This window comes from Cynocephalus volans, chromosome 10 (genome assembly GCF_027409185.1).
Source record: "Cynocephalus volans isolate mCynVol1 chromosome 10, mCynVol1.pri, whole genome shotgun sequence".
In the NCBI taxonomy this organism is placed as follows: domain Eukaryota; kingdom Metazoa; phylum Chordata; class Mammalia; order Dermoptera; family Cynocephalidae; genus Cynocephalus; species Cynocephalus volans.
This window is the reverse complement of record NC_084469.1, coordinates 28823373-28847532: the sequence shown is the minus strand read 5'-3', so window position 1 is coordinate 28847532 and position 24160 is coordinate 28823373. Positions and strand designations below refer to the sequence as shown.

Sequence of the window (24160 nt, the reverse complement as noted above, 5' to 3'; positions counted from 1 at the left end):
ATAAGTTCCTCATTTCTATCTGAGACCTCATTATCAGCATGGCCTTTACTGTCCACATTTCCATCAGCATTCTGGTCACAACCATTTAACCATTTAATTCTAAAATGTTCCAAACTTTCTCTCATCTTTTTGTCTTCTTCTGAGTCCTTCAAAATTCTCCAACCTTTGCCTGTTACCCAGTTCTAAAGCCACTTCCACAATTTCGGGTATCTGTATAGCAACACCCCTGCTTCTTGGTACCAGTTTTCTGTATTAGTCTGTTTTGTGTTGCTTATAACAAAATACATGGAACTGGGTTATTTATAAAGAAAACAAAATTTATTGCTTACAGTTTCTGACGCTGGGAAGTCAAAAATCCATCTGGTGGTGGTGACAGTGACCCAGGGGTCTCATGTTGCAAGATGGTGAAAGCAGAGAGAGAGAGACTTTCCTCTTTTAAAGCCCTCAGAACCACGTCCCTGACCACCATTTTTAATCCAGTCACTACTGCATGGTCCTATAATCCAATCACCTCTTCAGGGCTCCACCTTCCCTTTACCATAATAGGATTTCCCACCCTCTTAACAGTCACAGTGGGGGCTAAGTTTCTAATACATAAAACTTGAGGGACACAATTCAAGCCTCAGTGAGTTTTGGGGGGACATAATTCAATCCACTACACCACCTTCGTGGCTTTGGTCATATTTTTCTCTTTTTGTAGAATGAACTCCCCTCTTTCCTTGTTAATCACAGTCTTACATATCCCTTAAGACCCATTTCTTTGTGCAGCTTTTTATGACCCTAATAAGACATTTCTTTAATTTTTAAAATTTTTTTGGTTCCTGAACTCCTGTAATACATACTTTAGCATATAGTCATATACCAGCTTGTGGTATTGTCTTGTATAAATCGAAAAACCCCTTTGGACAATGCCATTTGACACTTTTTCTACCTTCTAAGTGCCTAACCTTCAACACCAGTGTTCAGTAGAAACATTGTTTGATTGTTTCAAGTCTAGGATCTTCTGTTCTAGTTGATCTGGAAGGGTGGACACGTAATATCCATTTTCGTCTCTCTTGCTTTCTAGTTAGCTAAGTGGAAAACAGCTGAGGAGGTGGCTGCCCTGATTCGATCTCTTCCTGTGGAGGAGCAGCCCAAGCAGATCATTGTCACCAGGAAGGGGATGCTGGATCCATTGGAGGTGAGAGGGATGAGGTAGATGAAAGGAGACCTTGAGGCTCTGGTTTTTTGTTGTTTTTTTAAAAACATAAAAATCAGTTTAATAGAATTAAATTTCTCTTAATTTTTTTATAACTTTGCTGTTGTATAATATATGCAGTAAACTGCACATATATAAAGTGTAACATCTGATAATTTTTCACATATGTAGATACCCCTGAAACCATGAAACCATCATCATGATTTAGATAATGAACATACTCATCACCCCCCAAAAATTTCCTTGTGCCAACCCTTTGGAATCCCTTTCTCTCACCCTTCCCCAAGCCCTTTGCATCCCTAGATAACTGCTGATCTGCTTTCTGTTACTTCAGATGAGTTTGCATTTTCTAGAATCTTATACAAATGGAATCATATAATGCATATGCTTTTTGATCTGACTTCTTTCACTCAGCATAATTATTTATTTATTTATTTATTTTTTCAGCATAATTATTTTGAGATTCACTCATCTTGTTGCATGTGTAATTTTTTATTGCTCAGTATTCCATTGTTTATTTATTCAAGGCTCTGTTTCTAAGCTTGGACTTGGTCTTGTTTCAGGTGCACTTGCTGGACTTCCCCAATATTGTGATCAAAGGATCGGAGCTCCAGCTCCCCTTCCAGGCTTGTCTCAAGGTGGAAAAGTTTGGGGATCTCATCCTTAAAGCCACTGAACCACAGATGGTTCTCTTCAACCTCTATGATGACTGGCTCAAGACTATCTCATCTTACACGGTATGAAGCCACTTCAGGAAGAGGGTCACTCTAGGAAGAGTAGGTTTGGGGTCAGGAGAAGAAGATCCTGTGTTTTAGGTTTTCCCACAGGCCACTTAATGGAGCCATTTTCACATTTTTGACCTGTGGATGGGGCGGGAACTCTTTGACTCATAGGGGGTTGGGACCTTAGAATTAGAAGTTAATTCTTGGGTTTCATGATAGGATAGAGAAAAGAAAGACAACCTCAAGCAGCTGACTTCCACCCCCTTCCAAAATTCTTCCCAGGCTTTCTCCCGTCTCATTCTGATTCTACGTGCCCTGCATGTGAACAATGACCGGGCAAAGGTGATCCTGAAGCCAGACAAGACTACTATTACAGAACCACACCACATCTGGCCCACTCTAACTGACGAGGAGTGGATCAAGGTGGAAGTGCAGCTCAAGGATCTTATCTTGGCTGACTACGGCAAGAAAAACAAGTGAGCAGTGGTGGTGGGGAGGCAGATGGGGTGGCTCAGTATATGGTTGCTGGGGTTTTAAAACATGTAGACTCACAAGTTTCTTAAGAAATTAATTGTCTTAGAGATTTCTACAGAAGAGAGGTAGGCAGTGTTATATAGGAAGTGTCCATATTTCAGTGCTTCACCTTGACAGTTTCTCAGTGGAGGCACTGTTGCCATTTTGAGCTGGGCTTTTTTTCTTTTTTCTTTTCTTTCTTTTTTTTTGGTGGCTTGCCAGTACATGGATTAAACCCCACACCTTGGTGTTATAGCAGCATGCTCTAACCAACTGAGCTAACTGGCCAGCCCCTGGGCATTTCTTTTTCTGTCCATACATTACAGGAAGTTTTAACATCCTAGACCCCAAATACCACTGCTAATAGCACACACACCCCTTTTTTCCCCTCCTCTCTTTCTTTGTCATTGTGGCAAACAAAAATATACCAAGATTTTCATATCCCCTTAGGGTGACTGACAATACCACCTCTGATTGCGAACCAATGTTCTAGGGTTTTCATTTTTGAAAATTGTCCTGTGCCAGGGCACTTTTTGTCTAGGAAAAGTGGGACCTGTGGCTGCTCAATAGCTAAAAGGTGTACATGCAGAGTGCCATCCTGCTTGAGATGTGATGAATCTTAGAAGTATTAGTGCATCTCCACTTCGTACTTCCTTTAGAAGTGTCACTTGAGGATTGTCTGGGGTGATGGGATGGGCTGCCTGTCCTACCAAGTTGTACCCTTGCCATGGAGGCAGAAATGACCAAGAGGAAGGGATCCTTGTTGTTTAACCCACACTGTCCACACAGTGTGAATGTGGCATCACTGACACAATCAGAAATTCGAGACATCATTCTGGGTATGGAGATCTCAGCACCATCACAGCAACGGCAGCAGATAGCTGAGATTGAGAAGCAGACCAAGGAACAGTCACAGCTGACTGCAACACAGACTCGCACTGTCAACAAGCATGGTGATGAAATTATCACCTCTACCACTAGCAACTACGAGACTCAGACTTTCTCATCAAAGACTGAATGGAGGGTCAGGTACTGTAAAGGGCAAGAGGGTAAGAATGGGAGGGCCTACTGGTGCTACCTAAGGTGCTTGGGCTGAGAGATGCTGACAATCCTTACCTGATTTTAGGGCCATCTCTGCTGCCAACCTGCACCTAAGGACCAATCACATCTATGTTTCATCAGATGACATCAAGGAAACTGGTTACACCTATATCCTTCCCAAGAATGTGCTTAAGAAGTTTATCTGCATATCTGACCTTCGGGCCCAAGTGAGTAAGTGTGCTCAACTAGGCCACAGTGTGCACCCAATGTATTGTGTGCCTAAAACTCACCCAAGATTTCATGGAACTTGGGATGCTGGTTTCAAGATTCATGGACAAATAAATATACAAGGATAGCCAAAACATCAAGTAAGGTTTTGGCCCCCACGTGATATCAAAACATACTATAAAGCTATGACAATTAAGAGAATGTAGTATTGGGGGCCGGCCCGTGGCTCACTCAGGAGAGTGTGGTGCTGATAACATCAAGGCCATGGGTGTGGATCCCTATATAGGAATGGCCGGTTGGCTCACTTGGTAGAGCATGGTGCTGACAACACCAAGTCAAGGGTTAAGATCCCCTTCCTTACTGGTCATCTTTAAAAAAAAAAAAAAATAGTAACTTACGTGTGACAAAGTGTACTACAAAAGAAACTAAAACAGGAAGAAAATATTTGTATTAATCTAAGAGATAATGGATTAGCATCTAGAATAGGGAATTTTCAGATGTTGATTTTAAAAAGATAACTAGAAAAATAAAGAATATGAAAAGGTAGTTCAGAAAAAGAACATGAAAAGAAAACATAGCATCAAAAGATGCCCAACTTTACTAGAAATCAGGGATACTCCTATTTTATTACACACTGTTTTGTGGTCATCAAGTTGGCAAATTTGAAAAGATTGATACCCTGTGTGGATGAGTTTATAGGAAAGAGGTCCTCATTTTGTTGATGGCAGTGTAAAATTTAAAATACCACCTAGTGCTGGTTTTTTAGATGTGTTCAGCTTGTGAAAATGTATTGAGCTGTATACTTGTATGCTCCTTTGTTTATGGATAGTATACTTAATAATCAAACTGGGGAGCTTGTGAGCAGTGTAGATTCCTAGACCCCACTCAGGAGAGTTTGGTGTGGTAAGTGTGGGATAAGGTCCATGTTTAACATTTTGAACAAGCACCCAGGTGATTCTGATGTAGGGGGTTCTGACAACATTTTGTTTTGTTGCTGGCTGGCTAGTATGAGGATCTGAACCCTTGACCTTGGTGTTATGACACTCTTGATGACATTTTGAGAAACTCTGTCCTTGTTCTTGGGGAAGAGAAAGAAACCCATGGCTGACAGCCCAGAGTTTGGGCTGGTACTAAGAATAGTTTTGGTTTCTGACCCCCTTGTCTCCAGATTGCAGGATACCTGTATGGGGTGAGCCCGCCGGATAACCCCCAGGTGAAGGAGATCCGCTGCATTGTGATGGTACCACAGTGGGGCACTCACCAGACTGTGCACCTGCCTGGCCAGCTGCCCCAGCATGAGTACCTCAAGGTAAGTGGTGGTGACGGAGCTTGGGAGTGTGAGAGAACTGGGGCTTTCTGCTCTCAGAGAGGTGGAGAGAAGGCAGTCAGTTTCCTCTTGTGTAGGATTCCTGTCTGCAGATGGGATTTTGAACAGCTCTTTACTGCTTTTTGCCTATAGGAGATGGAGCCCTTAGGTTGGATCCACACTCAGCCCAATGAGTCCCCTCAGCTATCACCCCAGGATGTCACCACTCATGCCAAGATCATGGCTGACAACCCATCTTGGGATGGCGAGAAGACCATCATCATCACCTGCAGGTGGGCTTGGGCCCTTTTGGGAGGAAGTATGGTGTGGCAGGCATTGCAGGCCATGGCCCAGAATGGTGGCCTGAGCTCTCACTCTGTCACCATCCCTTCCCAGCTTCACACCAGGCTCCTGCACACTGACGGCCTATAAGCTGACCCCCAGTGGCTATGAATGGGGCCGGCAGAACACCGATAAGGGCAACAACCCCAAGGGCTACCTACCCTCCCACTATGAGCGAGTCCAGATGCTGCTGTCCGACCGCTTCCTTGGTTTCTTTATGGTCCCTGCCCAGTCTTCATGGAACTACAACTTTATGGGTAAGTGGCTATGTGTGTAAGTTGGGGGAGCACAGGGAAGTGGGGGCAGCACACTCTGGGGGTAAGGTTAAGCCATTGCCCTTGGCCTTTGTGGTCTGCCTCTAGCTTGGAGATGACCCAGGGGCCCATGCTGCCTGAAGCAGGTGGACTCTTGTAAACATTGATGTTTCCTTCTTCCATAAGGTGTCCGGCATGATCCCAACATGAAGTATGAGCTACAGCTGGCAAACCCCAAAGAGTTCTACCACGAGGTGCACAGACCCTCCCACTTCCTCAACTTTGCCCTCCTGCAGGAGGGTGAGGTCTACTCTGCAGACCGTGAGGACCTCTATGCCTAGTTGGTTCCTCACCTCCTCCTGCTTCAGACTCCCCTTAGCCCCTGCAGACAAGCTGGTGACATTCAGCAGCTTGGCCCTTTTTCCCTCTATTTGTGCTTGTTGTGTTGTTGACCTCCTGATGACTTGTAATCCTGAACAAAATATAATAAATTTTGTATAAAGAGGAGTTTGGGGTTGTTTTTTTCCTGAGCTCAAATTCTGGGCATAGGTATGGCAGGAGGCTGGGCTGGAGCAAGGTGCTGGGCTTAGCCTTGAGGGAGGTAGGAGGCCCCCTCCCTGTTTTTGCAGCTGTATATCCTCTAGACTCAGGAAACTAAGGTGGGGTTGGGCATTCATACTCGTACTGCCTTTATTTGCTGGTTTCCCTCCAAAATACTTGGAAACCATCACCATTTTTCAGTATCTCTTGGAGTAGTTGCTGCCATTTTGTGGATCTAGGAGCTCTGTGGCTTGTGCTCTGCAGCTGTGATGCCCAGCCTAGCTTTTTTTTTTTTTTTTTTTTAAAGCTTTCGGTGTCACTCCTGGTCCGGGAAACAAGCACACAGTGGACAGGGCGCACGGTTGTCTCTGGCAGAGGACTGTCAAGCTGAGGCTGGTGACTGGCTGCAGTGGGGAGGGCTTGACTAAAGTGACCACTTAGCGCTCTGAGCCTCAGCTCTTGGCTTATCTGGTTGGAAGCTGACTGTCCTGTTTCCTGTGACCTTGGGGTTGAAAGGGACAGGGCCCAGGGGACCTGGGGCACTGTCTCCTTTCCCCACTCCTTTTCCCTTATGCTCCTCCCTCGTCGCCTCTTCCCCGCCCCTTATTTCCCTAAACTGCTTCCTGCGCCGGAACTGTTTAGCTTTTTTCTGCCCCACTTGAGGGTGGGGGTATTGTAGCCCTAGGCCTTGTGGCGGACATGGAGCCCAGGGGGGTGGCACCTGGCGCACATGGTTGGGGGCCTCGAGTGGCCGCGGGGTCGGGGACGGCCGCGGAACTCGTGTACCATCTAGCGGGAGCCCTGGGCACTGAGTTGCAAGAGCTGGCGCGCCGTTTCGGGCCGGAGGCGGCGGCCGGGCTAGTGCCTCTCGTGGTACGAGCGCTGGAGCTCCTGGAAAAGGCCGCCGTGGGGCCCGCCCCGGATTCGGTGAGTCACTGTCCCCTCCCCTGATCACCCTCGGGGCTGGCGGGGCCTAACCCTGAGGCCCGGGCCTCCCCAGCTGCGGGTGGCGGTGCAGCAGGCTGAACTGGAGTTGCGGCGGCTGCGGGAAGAGAACGAGCACCTCCGCAGGGAGCTGCGCTTTGGACCACAGGGTGAGTGCAGGCCCCGGCCAGGACGCAGGAGGGCTGGGGCCGACCCAGGGCCTCCCTTCCCGCGGTCCGCCGCTAAGAACGCCCCTTCCTCAGAGGAGCGCGCGCTGCTGCGGCAGCTCAAGGAGGTGACAGACCGACAGCGGGACGAACTCCGGGCGCATAACCGCGACCTGCTGCAGCGCAGCCAGGAGACCGAGGCGGTGAGGGCGGGGCGGCGGGCGCAGGGCGGGGCTCCAGCGGGCCCTCGACGCCCCGCCCCCAGCCCACACCTCTTGCTCCTCCCCCAGTTGCAGGAGCAGCTGCAGCGCCTCCTGCTGGTGAACGCAGAGTTGCGGCACAAGCTGGCCGCGGTGCAGACCCAGCTGCGCGTGGCGCAGGACCGCGAGAGGGAGCGCGAGCTGCCTCGCGAGGGCGCCCCCGAGCCGGCCAAAGAGCCGGCGACCGCCGGCGCCAGATCCTCGGGGACTCCTGAGGACCCGGTGAGTGCTGGAGTAGGGCAGGGTTTGCCGTGCTGCCTAGCAGGTCTGCCGGGAAGTCAGGAGGTGGCACAGAGGTTTGCGCACCCAGCCAATCTCAGCCCCAACTCAGACGTAGCACTGCTCCGTCATCTATTGTAGCACCCTTGTCTCCCAAGTCTCCCTGCCAGTCACTTCCTCTAGCATCCCTGTGATGGCCCTGGGGCAGGGGAGCGCTAGCCGAGGCGACCCTCTGACCGTGCCTGTCCTTCCGCAGGCAGATACCCTGCAGCAGCCAGGGCGCCCCTCGCAGGCAGGGCAGTGCGGCTTCAGTCGCGAGGAGCTTGAGCAGATCCTTCAGGAGCGGAATGAGCTCAAAGCCAACGTGTTCCTGCTCAAAGAGGAACTGGCCTACTTCCAGAGGTCAGGGCGCTGGGAAGCTGAGGGGGCTCCACTTCCATCTGTTCCTGAGCCTCAGGTCGCCTTTCCTCTTTTTTGGTTCATTGATATATCCACAGTGACATGTGCCAGGGCCTGTGATAGGCACTGGGAGGGCATGAATTAGCCCCTGCCCTCCTGGAACTTCATCCGAACAGGGGAGAGGGTGGTGTAAAAGATCACAGCAGCAGCAGGGAAGTATTCCTAGGAGGGGTGCCCCCTAAACTAAAGTCTGGTTCAGGTGTTTCTGGGGGAAACAACATGCACAGGTACTTGGGTTGAGACCTGTTGGCATTCCTTCCATTTTCTCTCTGCCCCTCTTCTGTAGGGAGCTGCTCACAGACCACCGGGTCCCCGGGCTTCTGCTGGAAGCCATGAAAGTGGCTGTCAGGAAGCAGCGGAAGAAGATCAAGGCCAAGATGTTAGGGACACCAGAGGAAGCAGAGAGCAGGTAAGTCCATTCCCATGCCTCCATTGCCACTGAGCCAGCCTTCCCTCCTGGGTTCTGCTGAGCCTGATGATGCAGCCTAGCAACCCCCTGAGTCTGCTGGCCTTGTGCGGTCACCCCCCGAGCCTGCTGACGCAGTGTGGTCACTGAGTCTGTTGTCTCAGACTGAGCCTGTCACTCCAGCCTTGTCACCCTTCTCTGGATTGCACTGCTCCCACTTTGTCTGGCATACGTCCTGCTGAAGATAACTGCTAACGTTCCTTCTCCACGCTCATTTTTTGGTTTCCTGCCTTGGTTGGGTCTGTTTGTTCTTAGAAGAGACTGTAGCTGCAGTTTTGTCAGGGGCCTGCTGTCTGTCAGGCTATAAAATAAAAGCCTCAAGATGTCCTGCATCTCCTCAGCGTCTCTCTCTCTTGGTTCCTGGGGACTTTGCAGTTACTCTGTCCTCTGCTGCTCCGTGGAGATGCGCAGAAGGTCATGTCTCCTCTGTCTTCTGTCTCAGTGATGATGAGGATGGCTCATGGCTCCTGCTCTCCAGTGACAAAGAAGACCACCCCGCACCCCCTGAGTCCAGAATACAGAGTTTGTATGTTGGGGAAAGGGGAAGGGCAAGAGCAGGGGGTGGGGAGGGGTGAAGGAGGGCCCCCTTGGGTCCTCTCTGTGCCCCCTTTCCCTCCCCCCTGCCATTCCCCTGCTGTCCTGAGCTCTAAGCAGGCCCTCCCCTTCTGTTCCTCTGGCCCTGGCCCTTCACCTCCTTGTTACTTCCTGCCACCCCCTCAGTCTTCTGTATCCCCTTTTCTCACTACACCCTGCCCCCAGCCCATACCCTTAACCTCTCTGGCTTCCCGGTTCAAAGTACCTCTGGGCTCTCTCCCTAGCTTTGGCCTGTGGTATCGGGGTGAAGCAGAGGCCCCCAAAGCTGATACCAGCAGTACTGCTCCCAGCAAGCTAGGGGGAGAAGAGAAGGCCCCACGGCCACCTCACATGGAGCCCGTGGGCAGCCCTGTGACCCCCGACTCCTGACCAGCCTTGCTCTGCTCTCGATGAACATCTTTGTCTGGGAGACTCAGCTGCCCTAGACACCTGACTTTGGGGTCTTGCTGTGGATGGATATGTGACCTCAAATGAGGACAGGGCTCCTCCTCAATCCCGGCCTGCTCCAGGGCATGACGGGGAGCTCGGGTTACCTCCCTTCCCTACGTCCCTGCAACCAAGCCTCCGAGGCCAGATATGAAAGTGCTTCCTCCCTGAATCTCGATAGAGAACTGACTACCGACTTCCCAGGGTTTGTACAGATGTACAAATGTAATAAAGCAACTGCCGATATACCCAGAAAGTGCTCCACGTCTGTCTGTGGTGGTCTGCCTCCACCTCCCCGCTCTGCCGGGAGCAGAGGCAGGGTCTTCTTTCTCAGCCACTGGGTGGGGAGGCTTCTCCCAGCTCCGGCCTTGCTTGGGGAGTGTGGCCTAATGGAAAGCCATGGCACCCACCCTCACCTCCCCTTGCCTGTCCCCAATACCAGGGACCTGCAGCTTTATTCTTCTGGGCCCCTCCACACTAAGTCCAGTCCCTTCAACCCCAACTCCGCCCTCACCATGGGCCCTCCTTTCCCTTTCCAGTCTTCCCAGCACCCCCCCCCCCCCGCCCTCTCAGGGAGGTGCCTCATGGCAGCCCGCCCCTCCGCCCCTCCGCCCCTCTGGCTTGGTTTCCTCAGGAAAAGCCTTGAGAGGAAGCAGGGAGGGGGTGGGGAGCTGTGGGGGCCAGATTAATCCAAGCCCTCCCACTGCACTGGCCGCCATGGGGCTGGGGCTGCTGCTCCCACTGCTGCTGCTGTGGACTCAGGGGACCCAGGGGTCCGAGCTGGACCCCAGTGGGAAGCACGTCTGCATGGCCGGCAGGTAGGTCTTGTGGGAATCTGATGGGGGGGATGGCTGAACTGACGTTGAGGAATTTCAGGGAAGGAGGATATGGGGAAGAGGTCATGGGACTGAGGAGAGGGGGGTTTGGGGGGCAGACTGGCGGGTGTGGGTAGTCAGAGCGGATGGTGGAAAGGCCCGGGAAAGAGAGGAGGGATTGGGGACACTGAGGCTGTGACGCTTGGCTAGGCCTCCCCAGTGGGGCTGAGGCAGCCTCCCACACCTCAGCCAGGGACAGTGATGCACCCTGCAGGCCAGGCTGCCCCCAGCTGACCCCGCTCTACCCTACAGCCCCTCTGCTGAGCTCCAGTGCTGCCCAGGCTGGAGGCAGAAAGATCGGGAATGCACCATCCGTGAGTAGCGATGACGGATCCCCAGCCGAGGAGAAGAGAGGACATAGCCCAGTGACAACCCTTCCTTCCTACCCACCCTGGGCCTGTTTCCCCTCCTGAGCCCTAGAGTGAGGGTCCATCCTGCAACACACACTCCCAGCCCTAAGAGGATAGCTCTTGACAGGACAGGGCCTAGGAGCCAGTGAGAGAGGAAGGGATGTCCGCAGGTTGTGCGTGCCTCAGTCCTTCCAACTTGGGTGGGGTGTTTTCCAGCCATTTGTGAGGGGCCGGACGCCTGCCGGGAAGATGAGGTCTGCGTGAAACCAGGCCTTTGTCGATGCAAACCTGGATTCTTCGGGGCCCAGTGCAGCTCCCGTAAGTTTACTGGAGGACAACATTGCTGGGCAGAACTGGGTTTGGGAGAGGGAGCAAAGCAGGTAGAAAAGTAGAAGAGTAGGGCCAGAATCCCTCCAGTTTCACTGAGGAAATTGAGGCCCAGAAACAGGAAGTGACACACTCCAGGGAGATTCCCTGAGTCGTCTGGTTTTTACCCAGATCCACAAAGTCCTACCCATTTGGGCTCTTTTCCTTTACAACTTCTCAGAAAAGGTGCCTGTGATCATTAATTGCAAAATGGATGCATTCCCAGTGCCTCCATATACTCCTTATACATGGGTGGAGGGTGGAAGGAGGCCCCTGATGGGGCTGTCTGCCTTCTCTGGCTGGCAGAGGGATGGGAAAGGGATTGGTGGGCAGGATCGCCAGAGGGCACCAGGAACCACTGGGTTGGAACACTGGGAGAAATGTGGCTTCTCCTGCGACCCTGGTGGGCAGCATCCAGGCCTAAGATCCCAGTGAACGCCCAGTTCACCTCTATTCCCGGGGGATCTCAGCAGGGAGGGAGGAGAGGGCACGAATGAAGCCCCACCCACCTCTGTGTGACTCTGGGCAAGCCCCCTGCCCACTCAGGATCTCTACATGTTCTGAAATGTGAAGCGGGGGAGGCCGGCCACTGCTAAGGGTTTTCTCAGTTCAGAGTCTGGGGCAGGAAGTTCCATGGGTCTGTTTCCGGCTCTCGGAGGGTGGGCTCCTCCTTGTGGAAGGGGGCGCGGGGCGAGGACCCTGCAGGCCCTGAGCGCGCTGACCTCTTCCGTCCCCCCACCCCCACCCCCCGCAGGCTGCCCGGGCCAGTACTGGGGCCCCGACTGCCGTGAGAGCTGTCCCTGCCACCCGCATGGCCAGTGCGAGCCAGCCACGGGCGAGTGCCAGTGCCAAGCCAATCGCTGGGGCGGCCGCTGCGAGTTCGCGTGCGCCTGCGGCCCCCACGGGCGTTGCGACCCCACGACGGGCGTGTGCCGCTGCGAGCCGGGCTGGTGGTCGCCCACGTGCCACCGGCCGTGCCAGTGCAACCCGGCGGCTGCGCGCTGCGAGCCGGCCACGGGCGCCTGCCTGTGCGAGCCGGGCTGGTGGGGCCGCCGCTGCAGTTTCCGCTGCGCCTGCCACGGCTCGCCGTGCGCGCAGGAGTCGGGCCGCTGCGCCTGCCGGCCGGGCTGGTGGGGCCCCGAGTGCGGGCAGCGGTGCGAGTGCGTGCGCGGCCGCTGCAGCGCCGCCTCCGGCCAGTGCGCCTGCCCGCCCGGCTTCCGCGGCGCGCGCTGCGAGCGGCCCTGCCCCGCCGGCAGCTACGGGGCGCAGTGTCGCGACAGGTGAGCCGGGGTCGGGGGCCACGGAGCTCTCCAAAAAAGTGCACAAGGCGGAGATGGAGGGAAAACTCCTCGATGCCCCTAGGTGCAGCCCCGCGTGCCCCTTTCACTCAATTACTGTTAAGCACAAAAATACTAGTACTAGCAAGCCATACTTAGATAAACGGCCATGACCTTACCAGCCCGATGCTAAAAAGCCAAAAAACAAATAAAAAACAGATAAAGAATGAATCATGTAACAGAAAGATAGCAGGTCCTTTTAAGACTCAGTGGCTTTCCCACTTTGACCGGCTCCACTCACAGTAAGAAATCTCACCTCCCACCTAACACGTATAACACATATTTATTTTGTGTAACTGAAAGTTTAACCAGACAACAAGTATTTATCATTTTTTTTTTTTTTTTTACTTCTTGGTTTTTTTGTTTGTTTGTTTGTTTTTTGGTATTTTTGTTTTTTATCTATCTTTTTGGTTTTTGTATATTTATCTTTAATACATAATACATACACTGCAATGTTTTCTTTTCTTTTTTAAAATGCTGGTCAGGATCAGCTAAATTGATTTTATAAACTCTCGTCCTGCCCCCCACTAATGAATCGAACCAAGAATATGATCCCAGATAATTAAGTATCTGGAGGGAGAAACTTCAAGTTACTGTTGAGCATCAATGGGAAAGTAAGATAAGATAAGGTCAATTATAGTGGTGGAAACAGTTTGTATTTTATTTTTAAGCATTTTTTTTGTGTTATGAGGTAGAAGATAAACTACCAAGTCCCATTCATGCCAGATGTCAGGATAGCGTGGTGTGGAAGGGAGAAGGAAAAGGGTAGGAGGGGAAAGCTGGGCAGAAGGTGGGGTGGTAACTTGGCTGCCCTGGCTGGACTGGTAGTTCCTTGTGGCCCTGGGACTCAGGAAAGGATGGGTCACAGAGCAAGGAGTTAGGTGGAGAGGGATGGCATCCTGTGACAGCCCTCAGAGATCATCTGTCCAGCCTCTTGTGCAACCTGGGGAAGCAGGCTCAGACTTTCCTGACTGACCCAGCTGGGACCTGAATATTCTCCAGTGCTCCTGAAGTCCTGGGTGGGCACTGCACAGGTTGGAGGGGTGGGCGCTCCATCCATCCACCCCCAGTGCTCCCATGACCCCTTCTCTTCGCAGCTGTGGCCACTGCAAGCAGAATGAGCCATGCTCTCCAGACACAGGCAGCTGTGAGTCCTGCGAGCCAGGCTGGAATGGAACCCAGTGCCGTAAGCCCTGCCCACCTGGCACCTTTGGCGAGAGCTGCAGGCAGCAGTGCCCCCGCTGCCGGCTTGGGGAAGCCTGTCAGCCAGACACTGGGCACTGTCAGCGCTGTGACCCTGGCTGGCTGGGGCCCAGGTGAGGGGACCACCTTGCTAGGATGGGATACACCTTCCCTCAGAATCCTCACCCCAGCTGCTCCCTCTGGGAGAGTTGTCCCCCACCCCAACACACACATTCACACAGCCCTCTAGGGCCTGCCTCCTGGTGAAGACTGAGAGAGAGAGATGGGTGCTGGGGGCCCTGGGCAGGATTCTCTTCCAGCTCCCCCACCACTAGGCTCCTGTCCTCTTCCCCCACTAGGGATCTGTGGTCTGTCATCTGGGTTGGCCCCCAGTGCAAGGCCGTGTTTGCACCTGAGCTTCACAACTGAGGAGTAGCCAGTTGAGTCAATGAGTCCAGGAGCATGGGGAAGATGGATAGGGCCCCCACTGCGGGGGCCAGGCCTGCCCTGCTCTCCCATTCCTTGAGTCTTGTCTCACCCCAGGTGTGAAGACCCCTGCCCAACTGGCACCTTTGGGGAGGGCTGTGGCTCTACCTGCCCCACCTGTGTTCAGGGGGCCTGCGATGCTGTGACAGGTGAATGTATCTGCAACGCCGGCTACTGGGGGCCCAGGTGAGGACTAGGGTGCTGGGAGCAGGAGAGTACCAAGGCCTAGGTCAGGCCTCTGTGCAACCTGTTTCCTAAACTTCCCTTCCTGAGCCTCTGTGCCTCCCAGATACAGCATCCCCATAACTGAGGAGTCATTGCTCTTGCTATGGGGTCTGCATCTTCCAAAGCAAAGTCAGATGATGCTTGATCTAAAAGGACCAACTCCCTAACTAGACGGGGAGTTTATTTAGAGGCAGGGCTCCAAACCCCATTATCCTTTCTCTAAGGTCTTCATGTGGCAAGACAATCATTGTCTCCATTTAGGTTTTCTTCCTAAACACACAGGACAACATGTCATGTCAAATGGAAGAGATCTCATTTTACAGAGGAGAGAACTGAGGCCCAGACAGTTAGGGGCAGGGCTGGGCCTGGCTCAGACCTCCAGATGCTGAGGGCATCTCCTTGGATGCCATTGGCATCTTGCTTATTTCACATCTGTGCTGGGTGGGCAGGAGGATGAGGATGGTCAGAGATAGACCTTGCCCCAAGGGTTTGCACACTGGGAAGGGAACAGCTGGGTAGCTAATAGGTGGTCTCCTCAGAAGATGGGCTTAGGGGCTGAGGGATTCTCCCAAACACTGCCAGGGGTACTTAGAATGTGGCTCAGAGTTTGGAGGGGTCTACTCGGGCATCATCCAGGGAAGGCTGACAGCAGGGGGTGAGGACAGTGCCCAGAAATCTACCTTCTCCTCTCCCCTGCCCACCTCCATCCCCTTTCACCCAGCCTTTAGCCTGCCTCTCCTTGTTACCCCATAGCTGCAACACTTCCTGCCCATCTGGCTTCCATGGAAACAACTGCTCAGTTCCCTGCGAATGCCCAGAGGGACCCTGCCACCCTCTGTCTGGGGCCTGCCAGCTGGGTAAGGTGGAGAGAGAGAATGGTAACCAGGGAAAGTTTGGCCTTTTACATGGACTCCAGGGGCCTGTCACTTGCTGGGGAGGCTGGGCCCCTTCAGAGACATCCTCTATGCCTGAAACCTGTGTGGGTGCTTTGGGGGCTCCCGAAGAGGTAACAGAGATCCTGCCCGCTGAGAAACCAGGCTAGAGCCAGGAAATGAGCCAGCAGGGCCGGACACTGGTATGGCATAAGAGTCAGGGACAAGAGCTTGTGAAATGGGTCCTTTACCACCAGGAGGGGGCAGACCAGCAGAGAGGCTGCCTAGAGGAGGGGACCACAGGTACAAACTCTGGGGAGGAGGCAACTCAAAGCTGAAGATGGGACATGATGCATGGGAACTAGGAAGGCCCCGAATATCTGCCCTTCTCCTGCCCCTCCCAGGCCCTCATGGGCAGGATGCTGCCCTCATCGCAGGCATCCTCGTGCCTCTGCTGCTGCTGCTCCTGGGCATCGCCTGCTGTGCCTGCTGCTGCTGGGCTGCCCGGGTGGATCCCAAGGACAGGTGAACACTGGTCTGTCCCTTTACCAACCCACAGTTCAGGCCATGGAGTGGGAGCAAGGTGGCATCTGGTTTCCTTTCAGAGCTGGGGAAGGGCTGGCCTTGTCACACACATAGGTTAGAGGTAATGGAGGTAGTTAGCAGTGGCCAGGCCTGGAGGTACCAGGTCAGCCACCTGCCTTCCTCTGAAGCTCTGATGGGGAAGTTGCCAAGTTGCATGAGCATGACTAGGGGGCCCTGGGCTCCAGGCTGTGGAAACTCAAACCTGCAGCAGGAGGCTCAGAGCTTACTAACAGGGACCAGAGGAGGAGGGCAGTGCACACAGAAGAAGCAGATCTGCTCTGGGCAGGGAGGGGAAGAGACCAGGCCTCAAACACCCCAGAAAGGAGAGTGACAAACATCTGTGCAGCAGTTTAGCAGAGAATGTGGGTTTCTTTTTTTTTTTTTTTTTTTAAAAGATGACCGGTAAGGGGATCTCAAACCTTGGCTTGGTGTCAGCACCACGCTCAGCCAGTGAGCAAACCGGCCATCCCTATATAGGATCCGAACCCGTGGCCTTGGTGTTATCAGCACTGCACTCTACTGAGTGAGCCACGGGCCAGCCTGAGAATGTGGCTTTCTGAGAGATGGAGAGGGGAGGAAGGAGTGGGCTAGTGGGAACCCTGGCTGCAGACAAACATTGTTCACACAGAGCTTTGCTCCTTTACAAAACCTCTTCACACCCCTTGGCACCTTTGAGACTCACAACAGCATGGAGGTATGGAACATGGAATGTGTAAGCAGGAGTATTATCACCCTGGGTTTGAAGTGGACACTGAGGCCCAATGTGGCTCAGTTTGTCACTGGCACGCACAAAGCCCCTGCCCGGTTTTCTGGACTCTGTCCAGTGCTCCTCTTAGTAGTTCACGCTCTAATCCTTGAGCATGTCTTCCTCTGTGCTGTGGGGCAGTCATGGACGAGCAGATCCAGTTGCCCCTGCTGCAGGGCACACGGAGCCTGGGGTTGCAGAGAAGCCCCTCACAGGAGCACAAGTACATGTACAAAGGCTGTCAGAGGAATGGTGACAAGTGAAACAGTCACTTCCAGCTTGGGCGTGGAAGAGAGTGGGGACCAGGGCAGTTTTCCTGGACAGGGTGCCTTTTGAGATAGGTGTGCTGGGCTCAGCTAGGATGATAATAACAAAGAGCTGCATTTTGGGGAGCCCCCACCAGGTGCCAGCACTATGCTGGATCTTGCAAAAAGCTTTGATAGGATTGTTGTCCCCACTTTACAGATGAGGAAACTGAGGCCCAGGGAGGAGAAATCTGAGCCAGAATTGTTACCCAAGCCTATCTGACTGTAGAGCCACACTGCCTTCTGTGGCAGGCCTGAATCTTGGACTCAATAGTTTGGATTTTATTCTGTAGTCGACATTTTTTTTTTTTTTTTTTTTAAAGATGACTGGTAAGGGGATCTTAACCTTTGAATTGGTGGTGTCAGCACCATGCTCTCCCAAGTGAGCTAACCGGCCATCCCTATATAGGGATCCGAACCTGTGGCCTTGGTGTTATCAGCACCATATTCCCAAGTGAGCCACCGGCCGGCCCCTTGATAGACATTGAAGTAGATGTAGTCACCATGCCACACCCTGCCAAGGTGACACGGGTCACCTTAGGTCTTGTGCACTGACCACTCTCCCTATCCTACCCCTTCAGGCCAGTAAGAAATGGAGCTGCCATGTCCAGGATGAAGCTGCAGGTCTGGGGGGCACTGACCAGCTTGGGCTCTGCACTGCCCTGTGGTTCCCTCAGCAGCCACAAGCTACCCTGGGTGACAGGTAAGTAGGCACTGGGGTTGGGGGCTGGGATGGGACAAGGCTTCCTATCAGGCTCTGCATGACCTGGAGGCCCTACAGTCTCGCACCACGACCCGGAGATCCCCTTCAACCACAGCTTCATTGAGCCACCCTCGGCGGGCTGGGCCTCTGACGACTCCTTCTCTTCTGATCCCGAGTCTGGAGAGGAAGAGGATAGTCCTGCGTACTGTGTGCCACCCCGAGAAGGTAGCGCCCCAACAGCTCACTCAGTCCCTGAACAGCCAGGCCCACCACAACCTCTTCTTTACTCCTTCCACAAATGTCAATCAAGTGCCCATTCTGTGCCAGCCACTATTCCTGGCTCTGGGACTCAGTAAAGAATAAGACAGATTCCTATTCTCACCAAGCTTAGTCTGGGAGGCAGTCGCCAGGCAAGTCATCAGACAGAGTGGTATATGTTTTGAAGGGGATGTACAGGAAGGGCCCATAATCTACCCATGTCAGGGGTGCTTGGGATCATGGAAGATGTCTGTGTTAGTGATACTGGAGTTGACTCCAGCAGAGTCAGTAGGACTTAGCCAAGTGAGAGTCAGAGAGAAGTGGGAATGTTTCAGAAGAGGGAACAGCGTACACAAAATCCCAGAGCTGAGAGGGACATGGCTGTGTGGCATTGGAAGAGTTTAAGCTTGGTTAGAGTGCGGCAGTAGGTCAAAGAAGGGAGGGGTGGTGAGAAGAGTGTAGAAGCAGTGGTGTCCACCTGAATTGCTCCTTCCCTGCCTCGCTCTGCATCCTGACCCTCTTCCATGCCCAAGTTTTGAGGTTCCTCAGAAGATGCTGAGCTGTAGGTAGGATGAACTGGGGTGTTCAGCCCAGCTCCAGCCACACTCTTCTGTCTCCTCTGCCAGGGATGGTTCCTGTGGCCCAAGCAGAGTCGTCAGAGGCCAGCCTGGCTGGAGGCTCCTTCCCTCCCCCTGAGGAAGCCTCCACGCCATTCGCCATCCCACGCACATCCAGCCTAGCCCGGGCTAAGCGGCCATCAGTCTCCTTTGCTGAAGGCACCAAGTTTGCTCCGCAGAGTCGCCAAAGCTCTGGGGAGCTCTCCAGCCCTCTCCGAAAGCCCAAGAGGCTCTCTCGAGGGGCCCAGCCAGGTCCTGAGGGCCAAGAGGCTGAGGAGTCCATAGGTCAAGAGCAAGCAGAAACGGACGAGGCCCCTCCTGCTGCCACCAGCCCCAGGGACTCAACCACTGGCCGCCATCGGCTCCTGCTCGGTGGTCGGACGGTGGCTGAGCGTGTGGAAGACATTGAAGGTAATGTCCAGGACAGCTCAGGCGCTGTAACCACGATCTACATGCTGGCAGGGACGCCCCGGGGATCTGAGGGCCCTGTCCGGTCTGTCCTCCGCCGTTTTGGTAGCTTCCAGAAAGGCCAGGCAGAGCCCAAGTTCAAGAGTGCCATCCCTAAGCCTCCACGCCGGGCCCTGAGTCGGAACAAGGGCAGCCCTGGGCTGGCCTCTGGCTCTGCCAGCCAGAGCCCTGGATCAGCCACGAATGCCGAGCTCACTGGGGCCATGGCATCTACAGGAGTCAGGCCAGATGAAGGGGCCATGGGCCTGGGGGATGGCTTTGAGAGCTCAGGGACGGCCCAGGAACTGGTCTCCAAAGGTGACCCCACAGAAGAAAATCCCCAGAAGCAGGCTGAAGAGGAAGAGCAGGAGGAGCCCCAGTATGAGAATGTTATACCTATCTCTGTGCCATCAGAGCCCTGAGGACCTTGAACTTCGCAAGTGGGAAAATTATGGATGGGATTGGGCAGGGGGTGCCAGAACTGCCCATGGACCAGATTGTGCTTTGTGGTGGAAAATGATCCTAGATCCAGGACAGACATAGCAGAGCCTCTGCCCTTCCATAGGGAAAACGCAAGGGTTAGAGGCCAGTTGGCTCTGGGACCTGGCAGTGCTCCAAGAATTGGTCTGGAAAGCCTGGGCATAGACCTCACAGGATGGGGTCAGTAAGGGGGAAGAGATGGCTGCAGGTTTTTCTCTGTTCTCCTGGATTGTGTTTGCCCCAAAGGGCTATTCTTTCCTTTATTTGCAAAACATTTGTCTGAAATGGGAAACAACGTAAATGTTTGATGATAAAAAATTGGTTAAGCAAATATTTCTTGTGATAGGTTACCACACAACCGCTAAAATTCATGTTGTGCAAGAATATTTAATATGGGAGATACGGGAGAATGTTCATGCTATGCTGTTAAGTGTGTAAAAAGTAAGTTACAGATTAGGGTATACAATACAGATACAATACAGTTCCATTATTTTCATTTTCTAAACTTTAGTTCTTTTTTTTTTTTTTTGGCACATGGCCAATATGAGGACCTGAACCCTTGACCTTGGTGTTACCAACACTGCGCTCTAACCAAGAGAGCTAACAGGCCATCCCTAAACTTTAGTTCTTTTTGCCACAGGATACATGTTTAGAATTCTCCGTTTTTGTATGTATTTTGTGATTGTTTTACAAGTTTTAAAAAATGTATGCGCATAAAAAAAAGATTCGAAGGAAAGGCATCAAATAGTTTTTCCTGGGAGATGAGATTGTGGGTGATATTTATTTTCTTCTTTTTTAAAAAGATGACCAGTAAGGGGATCTTAACCCTTGACTTGGTGGTCAAGGTGATCTTAACACCCTTGAGCGTGGTCAAGGGTGCTCTTAACACCCTTGAGCGTTGGTGTTGTCAGCACCACACTCTCCCAAGTGATCTAACGGGCCATCCCTATGTGGGATCCAAACCGATGGCCTTGGTGTTATCAGCACCACACTCTCCCAAGTGAACCACAGACCGGCCCTTTATTTTCCTCTTAAATTTTTGTATAATTTGAAAATTTTCTACAGTAAATACATTCTTTTTTTTACTTTTCTCACTAGATTGACTTTAGTAAAAAAAAAAAAAAAATTATAAAAAGCAACGTTTTTTTAAAAGATATAAAGCACTAACATTACAGACCATGTATAAAGTAAAACTGAGATTTTTCATCTCCCCAGAGGTAGTCTTGGGGAGGAGGGAGAGGCAAGACTTTTTACTGAATGCCTTCTGGTCTTGTTTGAATTCTTTGCTTGCATAATGTAATACCTAGTCAGAAAAGAAAGGGGGGTTTACCCTTCTATCCCAGTGCTCAGAGGTCTCATTAACAGTTGAGGTGCTGCCTTTCAGATGTTTTTCTGTGTACATATAAACAAATATTTTATTCTCTCCTTTTTTATTTTTTTGTATGGGAAATCCAAACCCTTGACCATAAACAGATATTTTAAACAGAAACAAAAGAACATAATAAGCACACTGTTCCACAACTTTCTTTTCTACTTAACAGTATATCCTAGATATCTTTTGATGTCAGTAAATATAAAGCTACCTCTTTTTATAAAAAATGACTATATGGGCTTCCATCATGTGGAAGTAATTTCTAGATTCCTAGAAGTAGAGTTGTTGAGTTATAGGGTGAGAACATTAGACATTTCTGTATTTTCTCCAAATTGTCCTCCAAAAAAGTTATATGGGTTTATATTCTCACAAAACATGGGAGTATCCATTTCTTCACACCCAATCTGATAGTTTAAAAATGGCATCTCATTTTAGCACAATAAAAATAAAGTAATACATGTTAAAGCTTCTTAAGAAGTTAAAATCCTTGTAAAAATAATTTTTTTGTGTTTTTTAACCCTTAAAACTTATATCTCGTTACAATTTGAATTTCTATGATTTTTTTTTCTATTTCTATGATTATTCTAAGGTTGAGCTTCTTTTTATATCTTTTTTTTCTTTTTATATCTTTAATAGCTATTTGTATATTTTCCTGTAGATTATCTGGTTATACTCTTCCCCTATTTTCAACTGAGCTGTTCATCTTTTTCTGATTGACTTATAAGTGCCTTTTATATATCAAGGATGTTAATTCTTTGCCCAGTTTGTGACTGGTCTTTTAATGCTTCTTATAGCTTTTTTCTTTTCTTTTTCTCTTTAGAAGTTTAAATTTTTAATTTAGACAGTCTTTCTCTTTATGACTTCTGGGTTTCATCTTGTGCTTAGTAGAAAGGTCTTCTCTACCCTAAAATCAGTGAAACAATCTTCTACATTTTCTTCTAGTATTTTAGTAATTTTCTTTCTTTATGATTTGCCAACCAAGCTGGTGTTGGGGCTTTCACACTCATGACAAAGAGACTGGGAAAAAAATTAAAATAGAATTTCATTCAAGTAGAAATGGGTTCAATCCTAGCTCTGACATCTTACTTTGTGACTTTGGAAAAGTTACCTAAAGCGTCAGTTTTTTAATCTGAAAAAAGGAGATAATGACCATTGCCCAGGGTTATTGTGGGGATTAAATGGTACAAAGGAGGTAAAGCACCTAGTAAATGTGTAGCTCTCAATAAAGGGTAATTATTATTGGCATTACCATCATTCTCTCAACTTTGAATCTTTTGTCCTAGAACCTGGGACCTCCCACCCCTTTTCATTTGTTCATGTTTTCATTCCACAAACTCACCTTGTGCATCTGCTTTGTGCTTACTTCTGTAGTAAGGACTGGTTATACAAAGTCGAATAAGATCCTGTTCCTGCTTCCAAAGAGTTTATAGTCAATGAGAAAAGGGAGAGACAAACAGATGAATAGATAATTATAAAAGGATGCAATCAATGGACAAAGGTAGTGAAGGGTATTAACGGGAGTGCTTCCCAGAGGTTCTGTCCCAGAAGGGACTATGTTGAGGGCCAGAGGTGAGAGAACAGCAGGTGCAGGCCATAAATCATTCCACGTGACTGGAGCATCTAGGACCAGGCAGGCCAAACAGCCACTAGAGGGAGGAAGAAGCTGGTGCGGAGGAACCTGTGGTGGGTCACGCTGGGGAACTTGAACGTTATGCTGCAGGACAAATGGCTAAGAGTTTCTGAAAGACTTTAGCAGAGGTCAGATGACCAAGGTCAGATTTACCTTTCCTATAGTTCACTGTGATGGGATCAGGGATGGATGAACAGCAGTTGCAGGACACAGATGGACAGATGACATAAATATTTAGAAGGTATGTCTGTACTGGTGTGTGGGCGGTGGAGTGGAGAGGGAGGATCATGGCAGGTGCCTAACCAATATTTGTTGAGAGGAAGGTTCGCAGTATCTAACCTCAGTAGTGATGCTATTATCTGAGAGAGAATAGGGAGCACAATTTGGGGGAAGAAAGAATTATTATTATTATTATTTTATAAAAGATGACCGGTAAGGGGATCTGAACCCTTGACTTGGTGTTGTCAGCACCACACTCTCCCAAGTGCGCCACAGGCCGGCCCAGAAGGAACTATTTTAAGAGACATGTCCGAGGCTTGGAGAAGCCCTTCAGGCAGGTGGCTCAAGGGGGAGGGGGAAAGGACTGGAGATGTGTCAGGTGGCAGTCAAAACCTTGTGAGTGCATGAGATTCTGCAGGGTGGGTAACCGAATAGCCGGGACCCCCCAAGCACCAGGTACTGTGTGGGAGAGGTTGCCCTTGCAGGGTGGCCAGCCGCGGCTTAAGGGCGGTAGGGGGCGCACGTGGACCGGGGGACGTGGAGCAGGAGGCTGCGGGGGCTTCCACAGCCCTGAGGTGCTAAGCCAGCCCCCGCAGTGTGCCAAGACGAATCTGGGGGAGACCGAGGGTCTTTCCAGGTAGGGCTCGTGCCTCGGATCCGGGAGACGCAGTGGGGCAGCTGAGCCTTCAGAGCCGGGGCTCCACCCTCCCGCCCTGGCAGTTCCTCGGGGCAGGTTCAGCTCGGATCAGACTGGGAGCCCGAGCCCTCTCGACCCCTCTCGCTCTCCCAGAGGCCGGACTTGTGCTCGTAGCTTAGCGTTGCCTCGACACCTGCAGAGAGGGGCCTTACCTGCAAGAGGCGTCCGAGAACAGGGTAGAAGAGGTGGGTGTGGTGCAAAGGTAGTGGGGTGGCCAATCCTGGCAGGGAGCACCAAGTTGACCCGTCTGGGTGGGGAGTCCCCAAGGGGACCGAGGAGAGCGGGAACGGAGGTGGGTGGATCAGAGTCTGGATGGGGGACTATAAGAGACACCATCCTAGGACGGGACAGTCAAACCCCCAACTCTCGCCCGCAGATCCCTAAGGGACACCTTCCAGGGACCGGGCAGATGGCACCTAGGAGAGGGGAAGGGGTCGGAGCACCAGGAGAGCAGGGAAGAGGCACACCGCTCCTGGACAGGGGGCCGGGGATCCAAGACTGGCAGGCAGCGCCTGGATGGGAGTTACCGGGGGCAGGAGAGCCGGGAACCAGAACACAAAGCCCGAGGCAGCAGGAACGGCGGCGCTGCGTGGGGAAGAGGCAGCGGAGCTTCGAGAGTGGAACGACCCGTGCGCAATCAGAGCATCGGGCATGGCGGCCGGGGCGGAGGGAAAGTTGGGGACTACGTAACCGGCCGGAGGAGAGCGGGGTGCGGAGCCGAGCTAAGTGTCCGAGGGTCGACCGGCGTGC

The 24160-nt window shown here is 51.7% G+C and overlaps 3 protein-coding genes across 4 annotated transcripts in view; all 3 read left to right on the top strand.

Annotated features, from left to right (window-relative positions):
* Positions 1-6111, top strand: part of PRPF8 (pre-mRNA processing factor 8) — a 32019-nt gene extending 25908 nt beyond the window's left edge. The window contains exons 35-43 of the mRNA XM_063109281.1: positions 1067-1180; positions 1762-1935; positions 2203-2396; positions 3223-3462; positions 3560-3701; positions 4871-5011; positions 5162-5301; positions 5405-5607; positions 5791-6111. Of these exons, the coding sequence (XP_062965351.1) occupies positions 1067-1180; positions 1762-1935; positions 2203-2396; positions 3223-3462; positions 3560-3701; positions 4871-5011; positions 5162-5301; positions 5405-5607; positions 5791-5945 (1503 nt within the window). The 3' untranslated portion in view covers positions 5946-6111. The remainder of the gene's footprint in view (positions 1-1066; positions 1181-1761; positions 1936-2202; positions 2397-3222; positions 3463-3559; positions 3702-4870; positions 5012-5161; positions 5302-5404; positions 5608-5790) is intronic.
* A 344-nt stretch (positions 6112-6455) lies between these two features.
* RILP (Rab interacting lysosomal protein) lies at positions 6456-9903 on the top strand. Its single transcript, XM_063112268.1, has 8 exons — positions 6456-7071; positions 7145-7238; positions 7332-7438; positions 7526-7717; positions 7971-8116; positions 8460-8582; positions 9082-9165; positions 9458-9903. The coding sequence occupies exons 1-8, from the start codon at positions 6844-6846 to the stop codon at positions 9600-9602; spliced, it is 1119 nt and encodes a 372-aa protein (XP_062968338.1). The 5' UTR covers positions 6456-6843; the 3' UTR covers positions 9603-9903.
* A 470-nt stretch (positions 9904-10373) lies between these two features.
* On the top strand, positions 10374-19963 carry SCARF1 (scavenger receptor class F member 1). Of its 2 annotated transcripts, none has more exons than XM_063112419.1 (11): positions 10374-10477; positions 10787-10848; positions 11101-11202; positions 12005-12530; positions 13685-13903; positions 14313-14441; positions 15234-15337; positions 15757-15877; positions 17569-17690; positions 17769-17915; positions 18575-19963. In XM_063112419.1, exons 1-11 carry the CDS (start codon positions 10377-10379, stop codon positions 19432-19434), a joined length of 2493 nt encoding a protein of 830 aa, XP_062968489.1. In that variant the 5' UTR covers positions 10374-10376; the 3' UTR covers positions 19435-19963. The 2 variants fall into 2 exon arrangements, with proteins under 2 accessions (XP_062968489.1, XP_062968490.1); XM_063112420.1 differs by having other exon boundaries at positions 10377-10477; positions 17806-17915; positions 18575-18753.
* The last annotated feature ends 4197 nt before the right edge of the window (positions 19964-24160 follow it).